The sequence below is a fragment of the Macrobrachium nipponense genome, chromosome 16 (assembly GCF_015104395.2).
Source record: "Macrobrachium nipponense isolate FS-2020 chromosome 16, ASM1510439v2, whole genome shotgun sequence".
Lineage (NCBI taxonomy): Eukaryota > Metazoa > Arthropoda > Malacostraca > Decapoda > Palaemonidae > Macrobrachium > Macrobrachium nipponense.
This window is the reverse complement of record NC_087209.1, coordinates 37,714,661-37,730,733: the sequence shown is the minus strand read 5'-3', so window position 1 is coordinate 37,730,733 and position 16,073 is coordinate 37,714,661. Positions and strand designations below refer to the sequence as shown.

The following is a 16,073-nucleotide window of genomic DNA, read 5'->3' as shown; positions in this document are numbered from 1 at the left end:
AAGACGCGGGGTGGTAAAATGCATTTTCTTTCATCTTACATAATTTTATATTTATAAACTAAAATCTTGCTAATTCACTTTAGTATTTTCTTTAATGAATTTATATTATTGCTGTTTACATTAATATTGATTTTTTAAAATTAGTAAATCATCATCCAAAAAATATACTCTCTGAGAGAGAGAGAGAGAGAGAGAGAGAGAGAGAGGAGAGAGTAGAGAGAGAGAGAGAGAGAGAGAGAGAGATTATCGTAGCATTTGTAAAATACTTTCACATATGATTTTTGTAATTACAATTATTATTATTATTATTATCATCATCATATGAAAATATTAATAAACATATTATACATACGTTTACCATAAAAATCTCTCATCTCAGGAGAGAGAGAGAGAGAGAGAGAGAGAGAGAGAGAGAGAGAGAGAGAGAGAGAGAGAGAGAGAGAGAGAGAGAGAGAGAGACCTGGAGTTGGAAAAAAAGGTGTGTGAAGACTGGGATTTCCTTCATTCTTACATAATTTTTGAAATTTATAAACTAAAATCTTACTAATTCAATGTAGTATTTTCTTTCTTGAAGTAACTGCTCTTTACATTAATATTAATATTAGAAAATTAGTAAATCATTTATCACACAAAAAGCATACTTCCCGGTAAGGGAGAGAGAGAGAATTATTAGTTATTATGTGATATCATGTAATCTTATTAAACTTACTAATACAGTATTGATCAATATTAAGATTTTAAAATCAGTAAATAGTTTTTGTATCATAAAAATGTATTTAGGCATGAAAATAACATCAAAATACTAATTAGTGATTATTTATCGTTGGAAAATCCTGCGAATAGGCGAATTCACAGCAAATAATGGTTAGATATCGTCCAGAAAAAAATCCGCGAATCCGGAGAACGCGAATACGGGGGGCCCACTGTATCACCGTACACACGAAAGGGAACCAACTCGCTCCTGAGTGACTGATGAACGAAAAAGGGCCCTATAAGGGGAAGTCCTTATACGATCAGTATATATCACTGGGTCTACGTGTCGAGAGTTATTACCACTCGGCCGTATCATATACAGGCTAAAAACGTAAGGATCAAATCGTAATAAACAAGGCTCTCAGTATTCATCAGGAGCGAGATGGTAAAATATACAAAAACAGTAGTCTATACAGTGAAATGGTAAATGGTGAACAGAATTACACAGCGAAATAAAATTCTGATATACCCGCGCACGAGGGCAACCATGCATCCAAAATGGCAGACTCGAGGGAGGCATCATGTCCGGCTCCCATGAACAGAAGACTTAAAATAAGGGCAAAATATGGATGCATCGTTGCCCCATTCTTCAAGAATAGAAGACATGATGCTTTGCAACAACACTTCCTGGAAACAGCGAAACGGTGCGTGTGGACACGGAGAGTGCTAATTCAGGAATGTGGGTTTTTGGCAGAGGTAGTAGTAGCGAGCAGAAGGTAGATGTTGTAACGGCACCTCTCCAGAGGGGGATATTGAGAGAGGAGACATCTAATTGGCAAAGTATCTGTAATAAGTGGCTTCCACTCGCCCCTGTGCTATACCGACACCCTATGAGGGCGAGCGAGCCAGAGATAGTAACTCCGGCATTCCATAGGGCTTTTTTCTCTGGTATATTTAACATTTATTTATACCTAGAAATGAGTGCTATAAGGGACATTTCACTAGCCGACACAGGTCGAGCCCAGAAAAAAAGTTTTCAACAAGTTGTCTTATTTGTAGAAGCACTACCACTACGGGTAGAGTATTTTAATGGAAGCTCACATTTTGTGATTGTAAACAGTTCCACAATTTCTTTAACATGAGAGAGAGAGAGAGAGAGAGAGAGAGAGAGAGAGAGAGAGAGAGAGAGAGAGGAGAGAGAGAGAGAGAGAGAGAGAGAGAGAGAGAGAGAGAGAGAGAGAGAGAGAGACTCCATTACTAACCTCTACAGATTTTTTCTTCTTTTTAGAAGAGTCATCTGCAGCCTGTGACTTTCTCTTCTTTTCCTCTTTCTTCCTTGCATCTTCTTTCTTCCTATTTTCTTCGAACGCTTGAATTAAATCTGGGCAGTCTAGGTGGCTCTCTGGTTCCCAAGTATTGTCTTCACTATCAAAAAGAAAAATAATTATTTTGTGGTATCACCAAAGATAAAAATGACTACACCAAAGATAAAAATGACTAAAGAAAAACACATAAGTTAAACAACAGTTTATAAGTTAATACTGTAAGAATTAAATAATTTTTGCAAATCTCCATCCTTTTTACACATTGTTCTGACATATTCAAGTTGTGCACAAAATTGGCTGATGGTCTAAAAATAGCGCTTCCTTATGGGACATAGTCCACATTTTAAAAAAAAATCTAACCATCTAGTGGAAATCAGTTGTGAGAAAGTGAAGGTCCATCCATGCTTTATTTTAAAAAAAAAAACCCATCTAGTGGAAAGCAGTTGTGAGAAAGTGAAGGTCCATCCACCAAATACATTGTCAACAAAATTTTCACTTAAATTACAGTCAAAATCACAATTTTTGGAAGTAAATTGTATTTTTCCTAACTACAAACCTGAGGTCTTTTACATAAGGAATTACTTTCCGTGTAGCTGGAATTACGCCCGTTAAATTCTCGAACAAGGTGGTTAGGCAGTAACTACTGTGTGGCAGGCGGGTAGGCTAGCCTGCCCGGTTGTAAACACTCCACTTTGCCTTTCGGCCCAGATTCAGATTGAGGGGTGGCATGAGGTGGGCATGAATGTAAAGGGACCTCAAGTTTGTATAATTAGGAAAAATACAATTTACTTCCAAAAATTGTGACTTGTTCCTACACAATATACAAACCCTCGGTCCTTTACATAAGGAAGACTCCCTGATTGGTGGGAGGAATCTGAGTGAGCCTCTAGAACTGACAGGAGTTCTACACACCTAGGCTACTACTCCTGGTCATAAGAGCGAGAAGTGCCCTGCCTCTGACAACTTGATCGGAGTATAGGAGCTGCATAATCTGGGCCTTTTCGAAATGAGTGAGGAATCGTAACTCATCCGAACATTGGAGTCGGAGGCATTAATGCAAAGTTCTGGGAAGGGTTTGCATTATTGCCAGTCTCCTTCCTCCCCTTGCTAGAGGAAGGAGCAGGATTGCTTCTATGATTCTGGTAAGAAACAAAAAGGATGCTTATGTATAAGCTTACAGCATCAATCGTCCAACCAGCCAGTGTAAGTTGGAGTCCTATCCTCAACCCGAAGGAAGAGGAATGGAAGGACAAGGTGAGGAAGGGGGAGAGGCCAGTCACTCTCGCATCCTTTTTACCTCTAGAACAGCACACCATAGGCAAGATGCAACTTGTCCTCTTAAAGGAGCTGGGTAAGCAAACACAACCTCCAAGCATCCACCACTGGTCCAACGAAATGAGGTTCCAAGGGCAGGCCCGAAGGGAAAGATAAATATGGTCGCAATGACCTTATCTATCTTCTTGTCCGACATATTCTTCGGAGTGATGACAAGTACCCATCCACTGGACTATCCAACTGCAGAGAAGTCTCTCAAAGTCTCTTAATATTCTGCAGCTAATAAAGACACAGACACTCCATGGTGGGTGTCGATCCTTATGGGTACAGGAACACACCAATAGGATAAAGTAATGACTCATCTGGATCAACCAATACAAAGTCCACAGCGTAGCTCATGACGGTCTTGGACTCTTCAACTGCTGCTGACTGACTCCGCTCAGTGTGAGGTGAGCAGTCATGCATCCGAGAGGTAGTCACATGACACTTGCCTTTTGAAGGGGTATGCCAAGAATCCATACAAATCGTCTATCTTGTTCACCACCGATGTTGGGAGAAGAGATGATGATTCTCTCAAGGCATGCGCCCATCAGATGATAGTCAATTGCCTTCTAGAGACTGAGGTCCCTGATGGCAAGACAGTTCTCATAGTAGTTGAATCTCAACTAAGGAGAAACCATACTATATGCCAATGAAAGACTAAGGTGAATGCAGACCTATGTCTTCACAGCTGAATTGAGAGAAGTTAACTCTCAAGATTCTGAACGTAGAAAAAGTCCCGTCGATGACACCAACCAGTGAAGATGGCTTTAATCCCTGTTGTTTTACAGAGGACTCAAAACACTAAACCGCTATTTCATTGCTGTTCGGTGAGAAGTCGGAGTTTGCAATGATAGCGGAGTGTCTTTTAGTATTGAAAACACAGGGATGGTACTGCCTGAAGAACCACTTCTTATGGGCTGGATCACGGAGGACATTTCCATTACTTTGGAAGTAGAGCTGGCAGGGCGGGGAACAGGCGAAGTCTTCCGTTATTCATCTACAATTCGGGATGAACAAAGAATAATTGCATACCTATGAATTACAAAATGTATTTAGAAGACAAACTCAGATGTCTGAAGATATCATTCTGCGTCATCGCAGCGGCAGGTGTGATGAAGTGGAAGACTAAGCTACAGACTTCTGTTACCATGAGGTAAACAAAAAGATGATAACGAGTCTAGTGATATACAGTGTTCCCCCCATATTCGCGGGGGATGTGTACCAGGCACCCCCGCAAATAGTTCAAACCCGCGAATAGTTAGAACTCCCTTCTAAAAATGACTATATCTGCCTATCTTGAAATTTCAAATACCTAATGTATTAAGTATCATCCTACATCAAATATACCATTGAATTGGTATTATTAATATCATTTCAAAGTCATCTTAAACATTTTACCATTAGAAATATATAAACAGCCAATAACAGAGAGAGAGAGAGAGAGAGAGAGAGAGAGAGAGAGAGAGAGAGAGAGAGAGAGAGAGAGAGAGAGAGAGAGAGAGAGAGAATAACTCATGATAAATACATATATCTTTTCCAGAGAAGAGACAGAGAGAGAGGACTGAACAATTATGTTTGTCTGTATATCAATTCTTTTGCTGAGAGAGAGAGAGAGAGAGAGAGAGAGAGAGAGAGAGAGAGAGAGAGAGAGAGAGAGAGAGAGAGAGAGAGAGAGAGAGAGAGAGAGACACCTTATGTAACATCCTACATCAAATTTATCTTAAATTATCATAATATTAATGTATTAATCTTAGATATAGTATTAATATAATTTCGAAGTAATACTAAACATTAGTACCCTTAAAGGTATATTATTATTATTGGAAAATATTAATAAACTTATTACATACTTGTACCATAAAAATTATCTCATCTCAGAGAGAGAGAGAGAGAGAGAGAGAGAGAGAGAGAGAGAGAGAGAGAGAGAGAGAGAGAGAGATTGCATAAAAACCATTAAATTCGTTGACCATTGTATGGCACCGTTACTTGACATCTTTGACAGCTTCCCAGCTCGAGTGTCAATGGGTTATGAGAAGGTGGGGAAATGGATACAGAAAAAGACGAAGAGAAGAATCTTCATTTGAAATTAGTTATTATTATTATTATTATTAGATAATATTAATATAAACATGCATCTACCATAAAAATTCTCTCATCTCAGTAAGAGAGAGGAGTTATCCTTATAAGTGAAATGGAAAGGTCATTTTTATCTCTTTAAAATACTACCACACACAAATTTTGTAATTACAGTTTTATTATTATTATTAATTATTATTGTTATTAACACTGAAAAATATCAATAAACATTTGCATACTAGTACCATAAAATTCTTTCCTCTCAGTAAGAGAGAGAAGAGAGAGAGAGAGAGAGAGAGAGAGAGAGAGAGAGAGAGAGAGAGAGAGAGAGAGAGAATGAGTAATCCTTAATTAAAGGAGTGAAATGGATAGATTATTGTATTTCTTTAAAATACTATCCCGTAATATGAATTTTGTAATTACAGTTATATTATTATTATTATTTGAAAGTATTAAAAACATATACTACATGTACTATAAAAATTCTCGAGTCTCGGTAAATGAGAGAGAGAGAGAGAGAGAGAGAGAGAGAGAGAGAGAGAGAGAGAGAGAGAGAGAGAGAGAGAGAAATTGCATGAACACTTGGTGGCAACAACTCAACAGCTCCTCCCCCTGGTCCCATAACTTGATATGTTTGACAGCTTTAGTACCTGGAGTTAGAGAGAGAAGACTGAGATTTCCTTCATTCTTACATAATTTTTCAAATTTATAAACTAAAACCTTACTAAGTCACATTAGTATTTTATTTAATGAATTGATGTTGTTGCTGTATACATTAATATTAATATTTGAAAATAGTAAATCATATATTTATCATACAAAAAAAAAATATACATCTCTGTAGGAGAGAGAGAGAGAGAGAGAGAGAGAGAGAGAGAGAGAGAGAGAGAGAGAGAGAGAGAGAGAGAGAGAGAGAGAAACTTACTATTTTATTATGTGATATCATTTAATCTTATTAAACTTACTAATACAGTATTAATCAATATTAATATTTGAAAATTAGTAAGTCATTTATGTACCATAAAAATATATCTAGTCATGAAAAGAACATCAAAATACACTAATTATGGATTATTTTCGCCGGTAAAATCCCACGAATAGGCGAATCCCCCGCAAATAATTGGTAGACATGGCCCAGAGAGAAATCCACGAATCTGGACAGCAGAGATGGTCATACACGTATGCGAAAATTCCAGCCAAACAGAGACCTAAGTCTGTGATTGCCGGGCAGAGATTTGATTCGGTAGTCAATCATTGCAGAGGAGGAAAAACAAAACCCAACCGAACTATCTTGGAGAGCCAGCATGACTGGCTGCGGCAGGCAGGGCTGGCAGGTAGCCCGGACACCGCGAGCTCTCGCTCACTTGTCATCCTGAGTTTGCCAGGTAATCCATTCATGAAGGAATGCATTCAGCTAGAACCCTTGAGCGCAAGAAAATACGCTTGAGCATTTGCATTTTAACCAAAACAGGTTTCGGTGAATGCCAACACTGTGGCGTTCTTGTTGTAAACAATACCAATAGTATCTCAAAATTGAAACCGGTAACCCTTGGGAGGCTTGCAAGGCAGTCCCGAGTTGTAGTTCATTTAAGAGAAGATACTATTAGTCTCGGTCACATACCCGTAGAGTTAACTACGGTATATGCCTACACCTCAGACAATTCAACTGATAACAGAAGCATGTCGCGAGAGAAATATACGTAGTATATTTGTAGGTTCCTGTACATAAGACCTCCAGGAACAAAAATAAGGACTGGAAGCCAACCTCCTTCATTCTCTAATGAAGAGAGCGAAGGTGAAGTTTTCCCGAAGGAAGATTTCTACGATGATAACAGGATATCGAAGACGACTAGTTCAAGCCAAACTGGACGTTCCCGAAACAGTAGCACTGGAGAGGCATTCAAACTCTCGGTGCTATCCATCATGAACGGATTGACGTATGTTCGGTAAAATCCTAGGATTGAACCAAAAACAGTTTCTCGGGTTCGAATTCCGAAGAGTAAACTCCACCGAATTCCTCTTATTTCCTTGTTTCATTCTGGTATAACCAAGAAGTAAAGGGAAAAAAAAAAAAAAAAAAAAAAAAAAAAAAAAAAAAAAAAAAAAAAAAAAAAAAAAAGAAAAAAAAAAAAAAAAAGAAAGAAAGGAGGATTGACTGTTATTGCCCGTTCTTCTCTATCCCGGGGGTGACCGCCTCCTGAGGCGACAGACCGTCAGGTCCATCCAGGATGAGCCCCTCCCAAGATATTCTTCCTTCAGCACCAGTACTTCCTTCGAACACTAGAAATTCCAGGAATTAATGGCTTCCAAGGAATTCAAGCATTCAGTGAGATTCCCGATTATCGTAGTAACAATTATCAGGAATTCTTGTCTCACCCAAATGTTTGCAGATCGTATAAGACAAAAACACTCAGGTGCTAGAAACTCCGAAGAATTTTAAGCGCTCGGCGAAACCCCCCTGCTCCCCTCGAATTTCGTTAGACGATCATCGGGTAGTGGTCCTCCCAATTCCTGTAGAAATCGAGGAGGAATGGGCAAGATCCTTCCTCAATGACGGGGACTTACGTCCAGTAGGACCCGAAGGTCCCTCCAGGAACCCAGTCCCCAATGCGGAATCCTACGGAGAACGCTCTGCAGGATCGGTTCCCGGTCCGGAGGTGGAACCTCGTGGAGCTGGGGACAGAGGTACCAGCAGTAGCCGGTAACCCTACAGTCCCCGTCTTCTTCTTCCCTGGGGAAGGAGAGGAGACAGCCCCTCCCCAGAGGAACAGGAGGAGCAGCGGAAGACCCACCTGTCTTGCCGGAGCGGGACAGACCCTTAGAAGTCTCTGTGCAAGACTTCTTAATGGGGGGAGCCGAGGCCACCACCTTCTTCCTCGGCTGGGGGGCCTTGGAAGTTGAAGGGGAAGAGGTAGCAGAAGACGACAACAAAGACAACGACAGAGAAGACGACAACACCTTCCTCTTCTTCCTGGAATCCCTCTTCGCCAGCTTCCTCAGGACAACCAACAGGTCCTCCATCCTGGACGGAGTTGGGGCAATTGCGGTAGCAACACGGCCCAACTGCACCTGACCAGAGGGATTTGCGGGGGAGCAGCAGTGGAGAGAACGCTTCCTCAAGGAGGGTTACGAAACTCTCGCCTGGCAGGCGAAGCATCTGCCACCACCGAGACTGGTCGGTCGCGCGAACGTGACCGTCGTCTGGGTGGGGCTGAGCGTGCACCTGACAGGAGACAGCCAATACCGTCCTCAGACTCTTCAAAAGTCCTCGTTGAGGCTGAAACCTCTTAAGAGGGCTGGATGGGCAGCCTCCACTAGTCTCTGCGTGCACAGTCCCACGGGAACGTCACGCCAACCCTGCGTACCGGACGATCGCTGCAAATGTGATCGCCGGTCTGGCGAGTCACCTGAGCAACTTACCATCCTTCCGCTCCGTGCCTGGGTCCTGACACGGTGAACATACTCAGCAGTAGGTGACCATACACTCGGTGACGCTTGTGAGCAGCCGAGACGGCTTCCGGTCCTGAGGTGGAACCACTACAGCCGGGAGAGGAAGTACCAGCGGTGGCTGGTACCTCCATAGTCCCCGTCTTTTTCTTCCCTGAGGAACAGGAGGACCAGCGGAAAACCCACCTGTCTCACCGGAGCGAGACAGACCCTTAGAAATCCCTGTGACGAGACTTCTTAGGAGGGGAGGAGACAACCTTCTCTTCTACGGCAAAGCCTTAAAAGTCGAAGGGGTGGAGACATGAAAACATGATCTCGAAGAGGAGGAAGACGACACGACACTTGACGAGCTCTCTTCCTCTTCGATTCCTCCAAATTCTGCCAGACTTCTACATCAGGAGTAGATAAACATCACAGGGCAGTGCGAAAGCTTCGTCCAGTGACATAACTCCAGGGTAGTAGTGGTAAATGAATACGATTATCAGCAGGGGATCAGTACACACACTCGAGGATCGGTATCACAACATGCTACAAGTCACAGGTATAATTCCAATAGCTATCCAACCAATACTGCTATAAACACAATCACCACTGTTAAGTCTGTAAAAAAAAAAAAAAAAAAAAAAAAAAAAAAAAAAAAAAAAAAAAAAAAAAAAATTATTAAAGTAATAAGGATACTCCTCACACATCCAAGGGCACCCTGCCCTCCGAAGTGAGAGGAGATCCCCCAAACAACAACACCACACGCTCATTCTTCTACCTTCGTCCGATAGTAAGTGAAAGGATAAAGGAGAAGAGAAATTACCATAAAAACAAAACAAGGACACACCTTTGAAGTTCCCCTCGGTAATTCCCAAGCGTAAGCGTAATTTTCGGATGAATGCATGTCTCGTTACAGGATCAATATCACTCACGTTAAATACATGTCTCATCCTCACGTTAAATACATATTTCGTCCTCACGTTAAAGGGCGAAAGAATGTAAATAATATATTGGGCATACCTTTGCCGCCGACTCTTAACACAAGTAGAGAGGCGACTATAAAGGCTATCACAAAATGACAATTTGTCCAAAATTGCATTTTTTTCCTAACGATACAAACCTGAGGTCCTTTTACAATAGGAAGGTTACTAGCGGCAGCTGGATAGGTCGTAAGCTTCCGAACAAGGGGTTCGGTAGTTAACTGCTTATCCGACAGGCGCGCGCGCGCGACTGGGAGGTAAACAAATCACTTTTGCTTTTGGCCCAAGCAAAAACTGCAGAGTGAGGGTGGCATGAGGTGGGGCTATGTGTAAAAGGACCTCAGGTTTGTATAGTTAGGAAAAATGCAATTTTGGACAAATTGTCATTTGTTCCGACACGGCATACAAACCTTCGGTCCTTTTACAATAGGAAGACTCACTTCTTGGTGGGAGGAATCTGAGTCTTTTGTGAACAGACTGTGTGTTCGCCCAACCTTGGAAGTCTCCCTGGTCGTAAGAGCGAGGGAGGGATCCAAGCCTCTGTCCGATGATCAGGGTGTGCACCGCAGGATCAATGGTCAGACCTCTGGACGAGTACTAAGAGAGAGGCTAGCGTATCTCTTCGTACCAGCAATGTAAGAACTTGTTCCTGTACAGGAGCAAATATAAAGTCCATAGGTTTGACTCTTGTAGGCATCCACTTCCCCCCCCTTGTAGGAGGAAGTGGTGGATATTCTGCTCCTATCCCTAGTGAAAGGGATAGGATGGGGCTCTGTCATATAGCTCACCTGCATCTCGTCCTCATCCAGCGTAGTGACGACCGTGGCCCTCTGCCCACAGGTAGAGGAGGAGGAAAAGATGGGAAGAGGGAGCCAGGTCACTCACTCACTCACACATCCATCCACACAGTCACACCAGGACTCGATGCTGTTTCAGCCTGCGAGGGTCTGGGTTAGCTACACAACTTGTTGAGCAGCCATCACGGTCCCAAGGAAATGTATCCAAGACCTGTGGGCAATATCCCGAAGGTAGAAGGACGTAAAGTAGTCTGGTTAGACCAGACCCCTGCCTTCAGGACCTGCGCCACGGAGAAGTTCTTACGAAACGCCAACGAGGGGCCAATACTTCTGACTTGTGAGCTCTCGGACGGGACGTACGGATGTCGTCACTACCATCAGCCTCATACGCCTCCTGATGACCTCACGCAGCCAGAATGAAAGTGTGTTTCTTGGATGGACTTCTTTCTTGGTTTACCCCTACCCCCGGTGCTAATGAACGAAGAGGGCGTCGACACTCAGGCCATGAGGTGTCGAGTTTTCTTTCAGATAGCGCCGTAGCGCCCTCACAGGACAAAGCAGCATCTCATCCGCATCATTATCGGTGAAGTCCATTAGGGGAGGGAGGGAATCGTGAAGGACTCGAACCTGTCGTCAGGGACCGACGGTTTCCGAGTCTTCGCAACGAAGTTCGGGACGAAATCGAGCGTCACAGATCCCCATCCCTGGAGTGTCGTACATCATAGGAAAGACCATGAAGTTCCCCTACTCTCTTCGCCGATGCCAGGGCCAGCAAGAAGAGGGTCTTGAGGGTCAGATCCCTGTCTGACGACTCTCGCGAGTGGCTCGAACGGCGTTCGAGTCAAAACTCCTAACGACGAGAGTCACATCCCACGCAGGGGGCCATGAGTTCCCTGGGTGGCAAGACCTTTCGAAGCTCCTCATAAGCAAGGAGATCTCGAACGAGTTCGAGATGTCCAATCCCCTCAGTTTCAGGACGAGAGCCAGGGCGGCTCTGTATCCTTTGACTGTGGGGGACTGAGAGGAGCTTCTCTCGGCGAAGAAACACGAGGAAATCCGCTACCTGCTGAAGAGTGGCTCTGAGAGAGATAGACCCCGTCTACGACACCAACCACAGAAGACGGCCCACTTCCCTGTACACAGCTGCAGAGGACTGACGGACGTTTCCAGCCATCTCTGTTGCTGCACTACGAGAAAAGCCTCTCGTTCGCAAGAGATGGTGGATAACAGCCAGCCGTGAAGTCGTAGGGACTGGACTGCTCGGTGGTACCGCTCGACGTGTGGCTGGGCGAGAAGGTTGTGCCAAGGGGGAATCTCTCTCGGTTCTCCTGCGAGAAGAGCCAGCAGGTCCGGATACCAAATGGCCTGTGGCCATTTGGGGGCCACCAGGATCATCCTGAGATTCGGGGTGACCAGTGCTCAACTGATCACCTTGCAAATCAGGCTGAACGGGGGAAAGGGGAAAGGCATAGACGAAGAGGTTGTCCCACGGGTGTTGAAGAGCGTCCTCTGCAGCTGCCCATGGGTCCGGCACGGCTGAGAAGAAAACCTGAAGCTTTCTGTTTGTGCCGGGTGGCGAACAGATCCACGACTGGTCGCCCCCACAGGTCGAAGAGCCTTTCCGCCACGTCCTGGTGTAGAGACCACTCGTCCCTATCACCTGATCCCGACGGACTGAGCGTGTCTGCTACTACATTCCTCTTCCCTGGAATGTAGCGTGCCGACAGCTCTATTGAGTGTGCCTCGGCCCACTCGTGCACCTGCCGAGTCAAACTGGCATACAACGGGAGAGACACTAGGCCCCCGTTTGTTGACGTAGGCCACTACCGTGGTGTTGTCGCACATCAAACACCACTGAGTGTCCCATCAAGCGGTCCTGGAACTCTTGGAGAGCGAGAAACGCCGCCTTGAGTTCCAGTACATTGATGTGAAGGTGCTTGTCGTTCTCGTCCCACACTCCTGAAGTCAGCATAACTCCTCCAGGTGTGCGCCCCATCCCTCGGTCGATGCGTCTGAGAACAGCTGCATGTCCGGGGGGGGAGTGCGCGAGAGGGCACCTCCTCTTAAGAGGTCCTGTCGTCCAGCCACCAGGCTAGGTCCTGCCTCACCTCCGGTGTCAGTGACACTGGAAAGCTTGGGGATCCGTCGCCTGTGACCAACTCTCCTTTAGTCTCCACTGAAGAGACCGCAGGTGAAGACGCCCGTGAGGGACTAACTTCTCGAGTGACGACAGGTGTCCGATCACGACTTTGCCATCGCTGAGCTACCTGTTCCTGCCGAGACAGGAACTGGTTGGCTGCCTCCCTGAATCTGCTGATCCGCGAGTCTGCTGGGGAAGACTCGCCTGCTACCGTGTCGATCAGCATACCCAGGTACTTCATCCTCTGCTTGGGCTCGAGATCGGACTTTTCGAAGTTCACAACGATCCCCAGATCGCGACAGAACTCGAGCAGTCGATCCCTGTCCTGTAGCAAACTGCGAGCGGGAGCTCGCCAGGACTAACCAATCGTCGAGATACCTCATCAGACGTATCCCGTGCGAATGGGCCCAAGCAGACACCAGAGTGAAACACTCGCGTGAACACCTGTGGGGCGGTTGAGAGACCGAAGCAAAGTGCCCTGAACTGGTTACACCGTCCCGTCGAGGATGAAGCGGAAGGTACTTTCTGGAGGACTGATGAATGGGTATTTGGAAATACGCATCCTTCAAGTCCATTGAAAGCATGAAATCGTTCTCCCTGATGGAGTCGAGCACGGAACGTGCCGTCTCCATCGTGAACCGGGTCTGGCGAACAAACCGGTTCAGAGGAGAGAGATCTATCACCGGGCGCCAGCCTCCCGTAGACTTTTCCACCAGGAAGAGTCGACTGTAAAAGCCCGGTGACTGATCCGTGACGATTTCTACAGCTCTCTTGCTCAGCATGGTCTTGATCTCCTGTCTCAATGCTACGTCCTTCGATGACCCTGGAACGTACGACTGCTGTTGGACCGGGTTGGAGGTGAGGGGTGGCCGAGATTCGAAGGGTAATAGATATCCCTCCCGAAGGACATCTACAATCCAGGGTCTCGGCGCCGTAGCGCTGCCAAGTTTGTCCAACTGGCTGGCCCGGCACCCCCCACCCAACTTCCGCAGCAGTGAGGGGGAACGCCGTCCCTAGCGTTTCCCCCCTTTCTTCGACTTCTTCCCAGAGCCTCCTCGGAGAAGGAGGGCTGGGAGGAGGGCGGGTTACGTCTCCCCCTTTGTAGAAGTCGAAGAAGACAGAGTCATTTCCCCCCCGGGGCTTTCGACGCGACTACCGTCTTAGCCACCGTGGAAGCGCTAGCCGAGCTCTTTGGCTTGGCCGCAGTCCGAGGCTGCCCAGAAGCCTTCGAGACTGCCTGGTGAACCAGCCGGTCACTGTCGTCAGTGCGCCGTCTGTCCACCGCAGCGTCCACCATCTCCTCCAGAAGACGTGGAACTCCGTAAAGGTCCGTTGCGGAGTCCAATGCCGCTTTCCCGCCCAGCCGCCCTGGAAACTCGAGTAAGGACAGCGGTCCCTACGTCGGAGAACCAGGTTGGCCCACAGGTTCACCGTCTGGTGGGCAAGGAAGGAGATGGCTCTTCCCCCAGACTGGCAAAGTCTCCTAAAGGGCCGAGTCATCTTCGGGAGAAAAATTCCCCCGGAGTTGGCTGCGACTTAGATACTGTGAGGGACCACAGATCTAACCAGGAGACGGCCTGGAAAAGCTGCCATGGCAGTGGATTCCAGGCCGAGTGCCTCTTGCTGCGAGAACCATAGGTTTCTCGGACAGGAGCTGCTGCAGACACACACCCGGAGTCAGCCTGGCTAACTCCGGGTTCACCTGTTTGGGCGGCATCGGGTCCTCAGATGGCACGTAAAAACGCCGCTGTCGCAGCAGAGGAGGTGGAAGCAGCTTGCTCGACCTGCCAGACTTGAGAGAACCAGTCTTGCCCGGAGACAAGAGATTCTACCTGGGTCCAGCACTGAGTCGGCAAGCTCAGAACGCGGCAAACCCACCGTCGGTCTGGGTTCCCTCTTCGGCCCCAGAACGACTCGAGCCGGGACGTGGGCTCGGATGGTGGGAGCGGCGATCCTTCCGCGAGGTCGTTGTGCTGACGAATCAGCGCAATTACCTCGGCAAAGTTCCTCTGAATCTCAGGAGTGACTGCATCCTGCGGAGTAGGGACCGTCCAGTCCCTCGAACAGGAGCATCTCCCGAGACCCTCCCCCTCGAGGGGGGGAACAGCGACAGACCCCTCTCGGTCTCCTCCAGCCACTTGTGCATACGACCTGGCCGGTCCGAGAACCGTGCCTGGTACGTAGGACGTCGTGGTGGGATCCTGAGGGGCGCACCCCTCACGATCACTCCTCAACACCTCGCCCCTCCCGGTGTAACCCGAGGAGGTTGAAGGTATGGGAGAGGCAGACCTAACGCTCCCTCCTCGCTCGCTGGCAGAACCAGTGGGCTTGGAACACTGCAGGCGATCGTCATCGCCAAGGCGGTGGCGATCCGAGCTGCAGGCCTAGTCGAGCCGTCTCGCTGTGGAGAACGGCTGGACCGAGAACAGCGGCCGGCCCCGGTCTCGTGTGTCAGAAGAGCTGGTGCTGGTCCGCCGTACCCGATCGCTCTCTGTGAGAGTGACGGTCAGGCGACCGGCGAGCTCACTGTCACGCGGTGAGACCGGTGCGTATCCTCACGGCGCGTCACGTCGCTGTACCAGCCTGGGCTGGTGCGGCGAACGGGGGGACCTCTTCCCAGCCTCAGCCCGTCAGGCCGGTCGTGGACCACGTCACGTCCGCCCGGGTAGCCAGCTGCTCGCCCGCGAGAGCGAGAGCTGGTCTGGTGAGAGTCGCGTGAGCGGCTGTCACCAGTCTTCCGCTCCGTGCCGTGAACCTGACGCTGAGCTGGCTCAGAGGTCTGGTTTCTAGCTGCACGGTCGCTGGTAGGCGACCGTACACTCGGTACCTCTCGCAAACGAGAGGCCGAGACGGAACCTGCTGCCGTGGTCGAACCACTAACAGCAGGCGAGGAAGTGCCGGTGTTAGCCCTGCACTCCTCTGGTCCCCGTAGTCTTCTTCCTTGCGGAAGAAGAGACAGTCCTGCCCCCGAAGGAGCAGGGTGACCAGCAGAAGAAACCCCCCGTCTCACCGGAGCGAGACGGGCCCTTAGAAGCTCCCGAAGGAGACTTCTTAGGGGGGGGGGGGGAGGCGACCTTCTTCTTCTTAGGCGGGGGAGCCTTAGAAGAAGAAGGGGAAGGGGCGGCAGACGACGACGACGACACCTTCCTCCTCTCTTCTTCGTCAACCTCCTAGGACCGATGTCAGATCTGTCATCCAGGGCGGAGCCGGGGCTGCTGTTGCCGAAGCAACAGGGCCCGGACGCACCTGTCCGACCAGATCGGCATCGGAGCAGCGGCGCCACGAACAGGAACAACGTCAGCAGGTGCAGGCATCA

General features: G+C 47.6%; 1 protein-coding gene across 4 annotated transcripts in view; it reads right to left on the bottom strand.

Moving 5' to 3' along the window:
• The window catches only part of LOC135195673 (chromobox protein homolog 1-like), a 76,114-nt gene that overhangs the window by 23,434 nt on the left and 36,607 nt on the right, over positions 1 to 16,073 (bottom strand). For all 4 annotated transcript variants that reach the window (XM_064222062.1, XM_064222061.1, XM_064222063.1 and 1 more), the window contains exon 3: positions 1,956 to 2,118. In XM_064222062.1, coding sequence (XP_064078132.1) covers positions 1,956 to 2,118 — 163 coding nt within the window. The remainder of the gene's footprint in view (positions 1 to 1,955; positions 2,119 to 16,073) is intronic.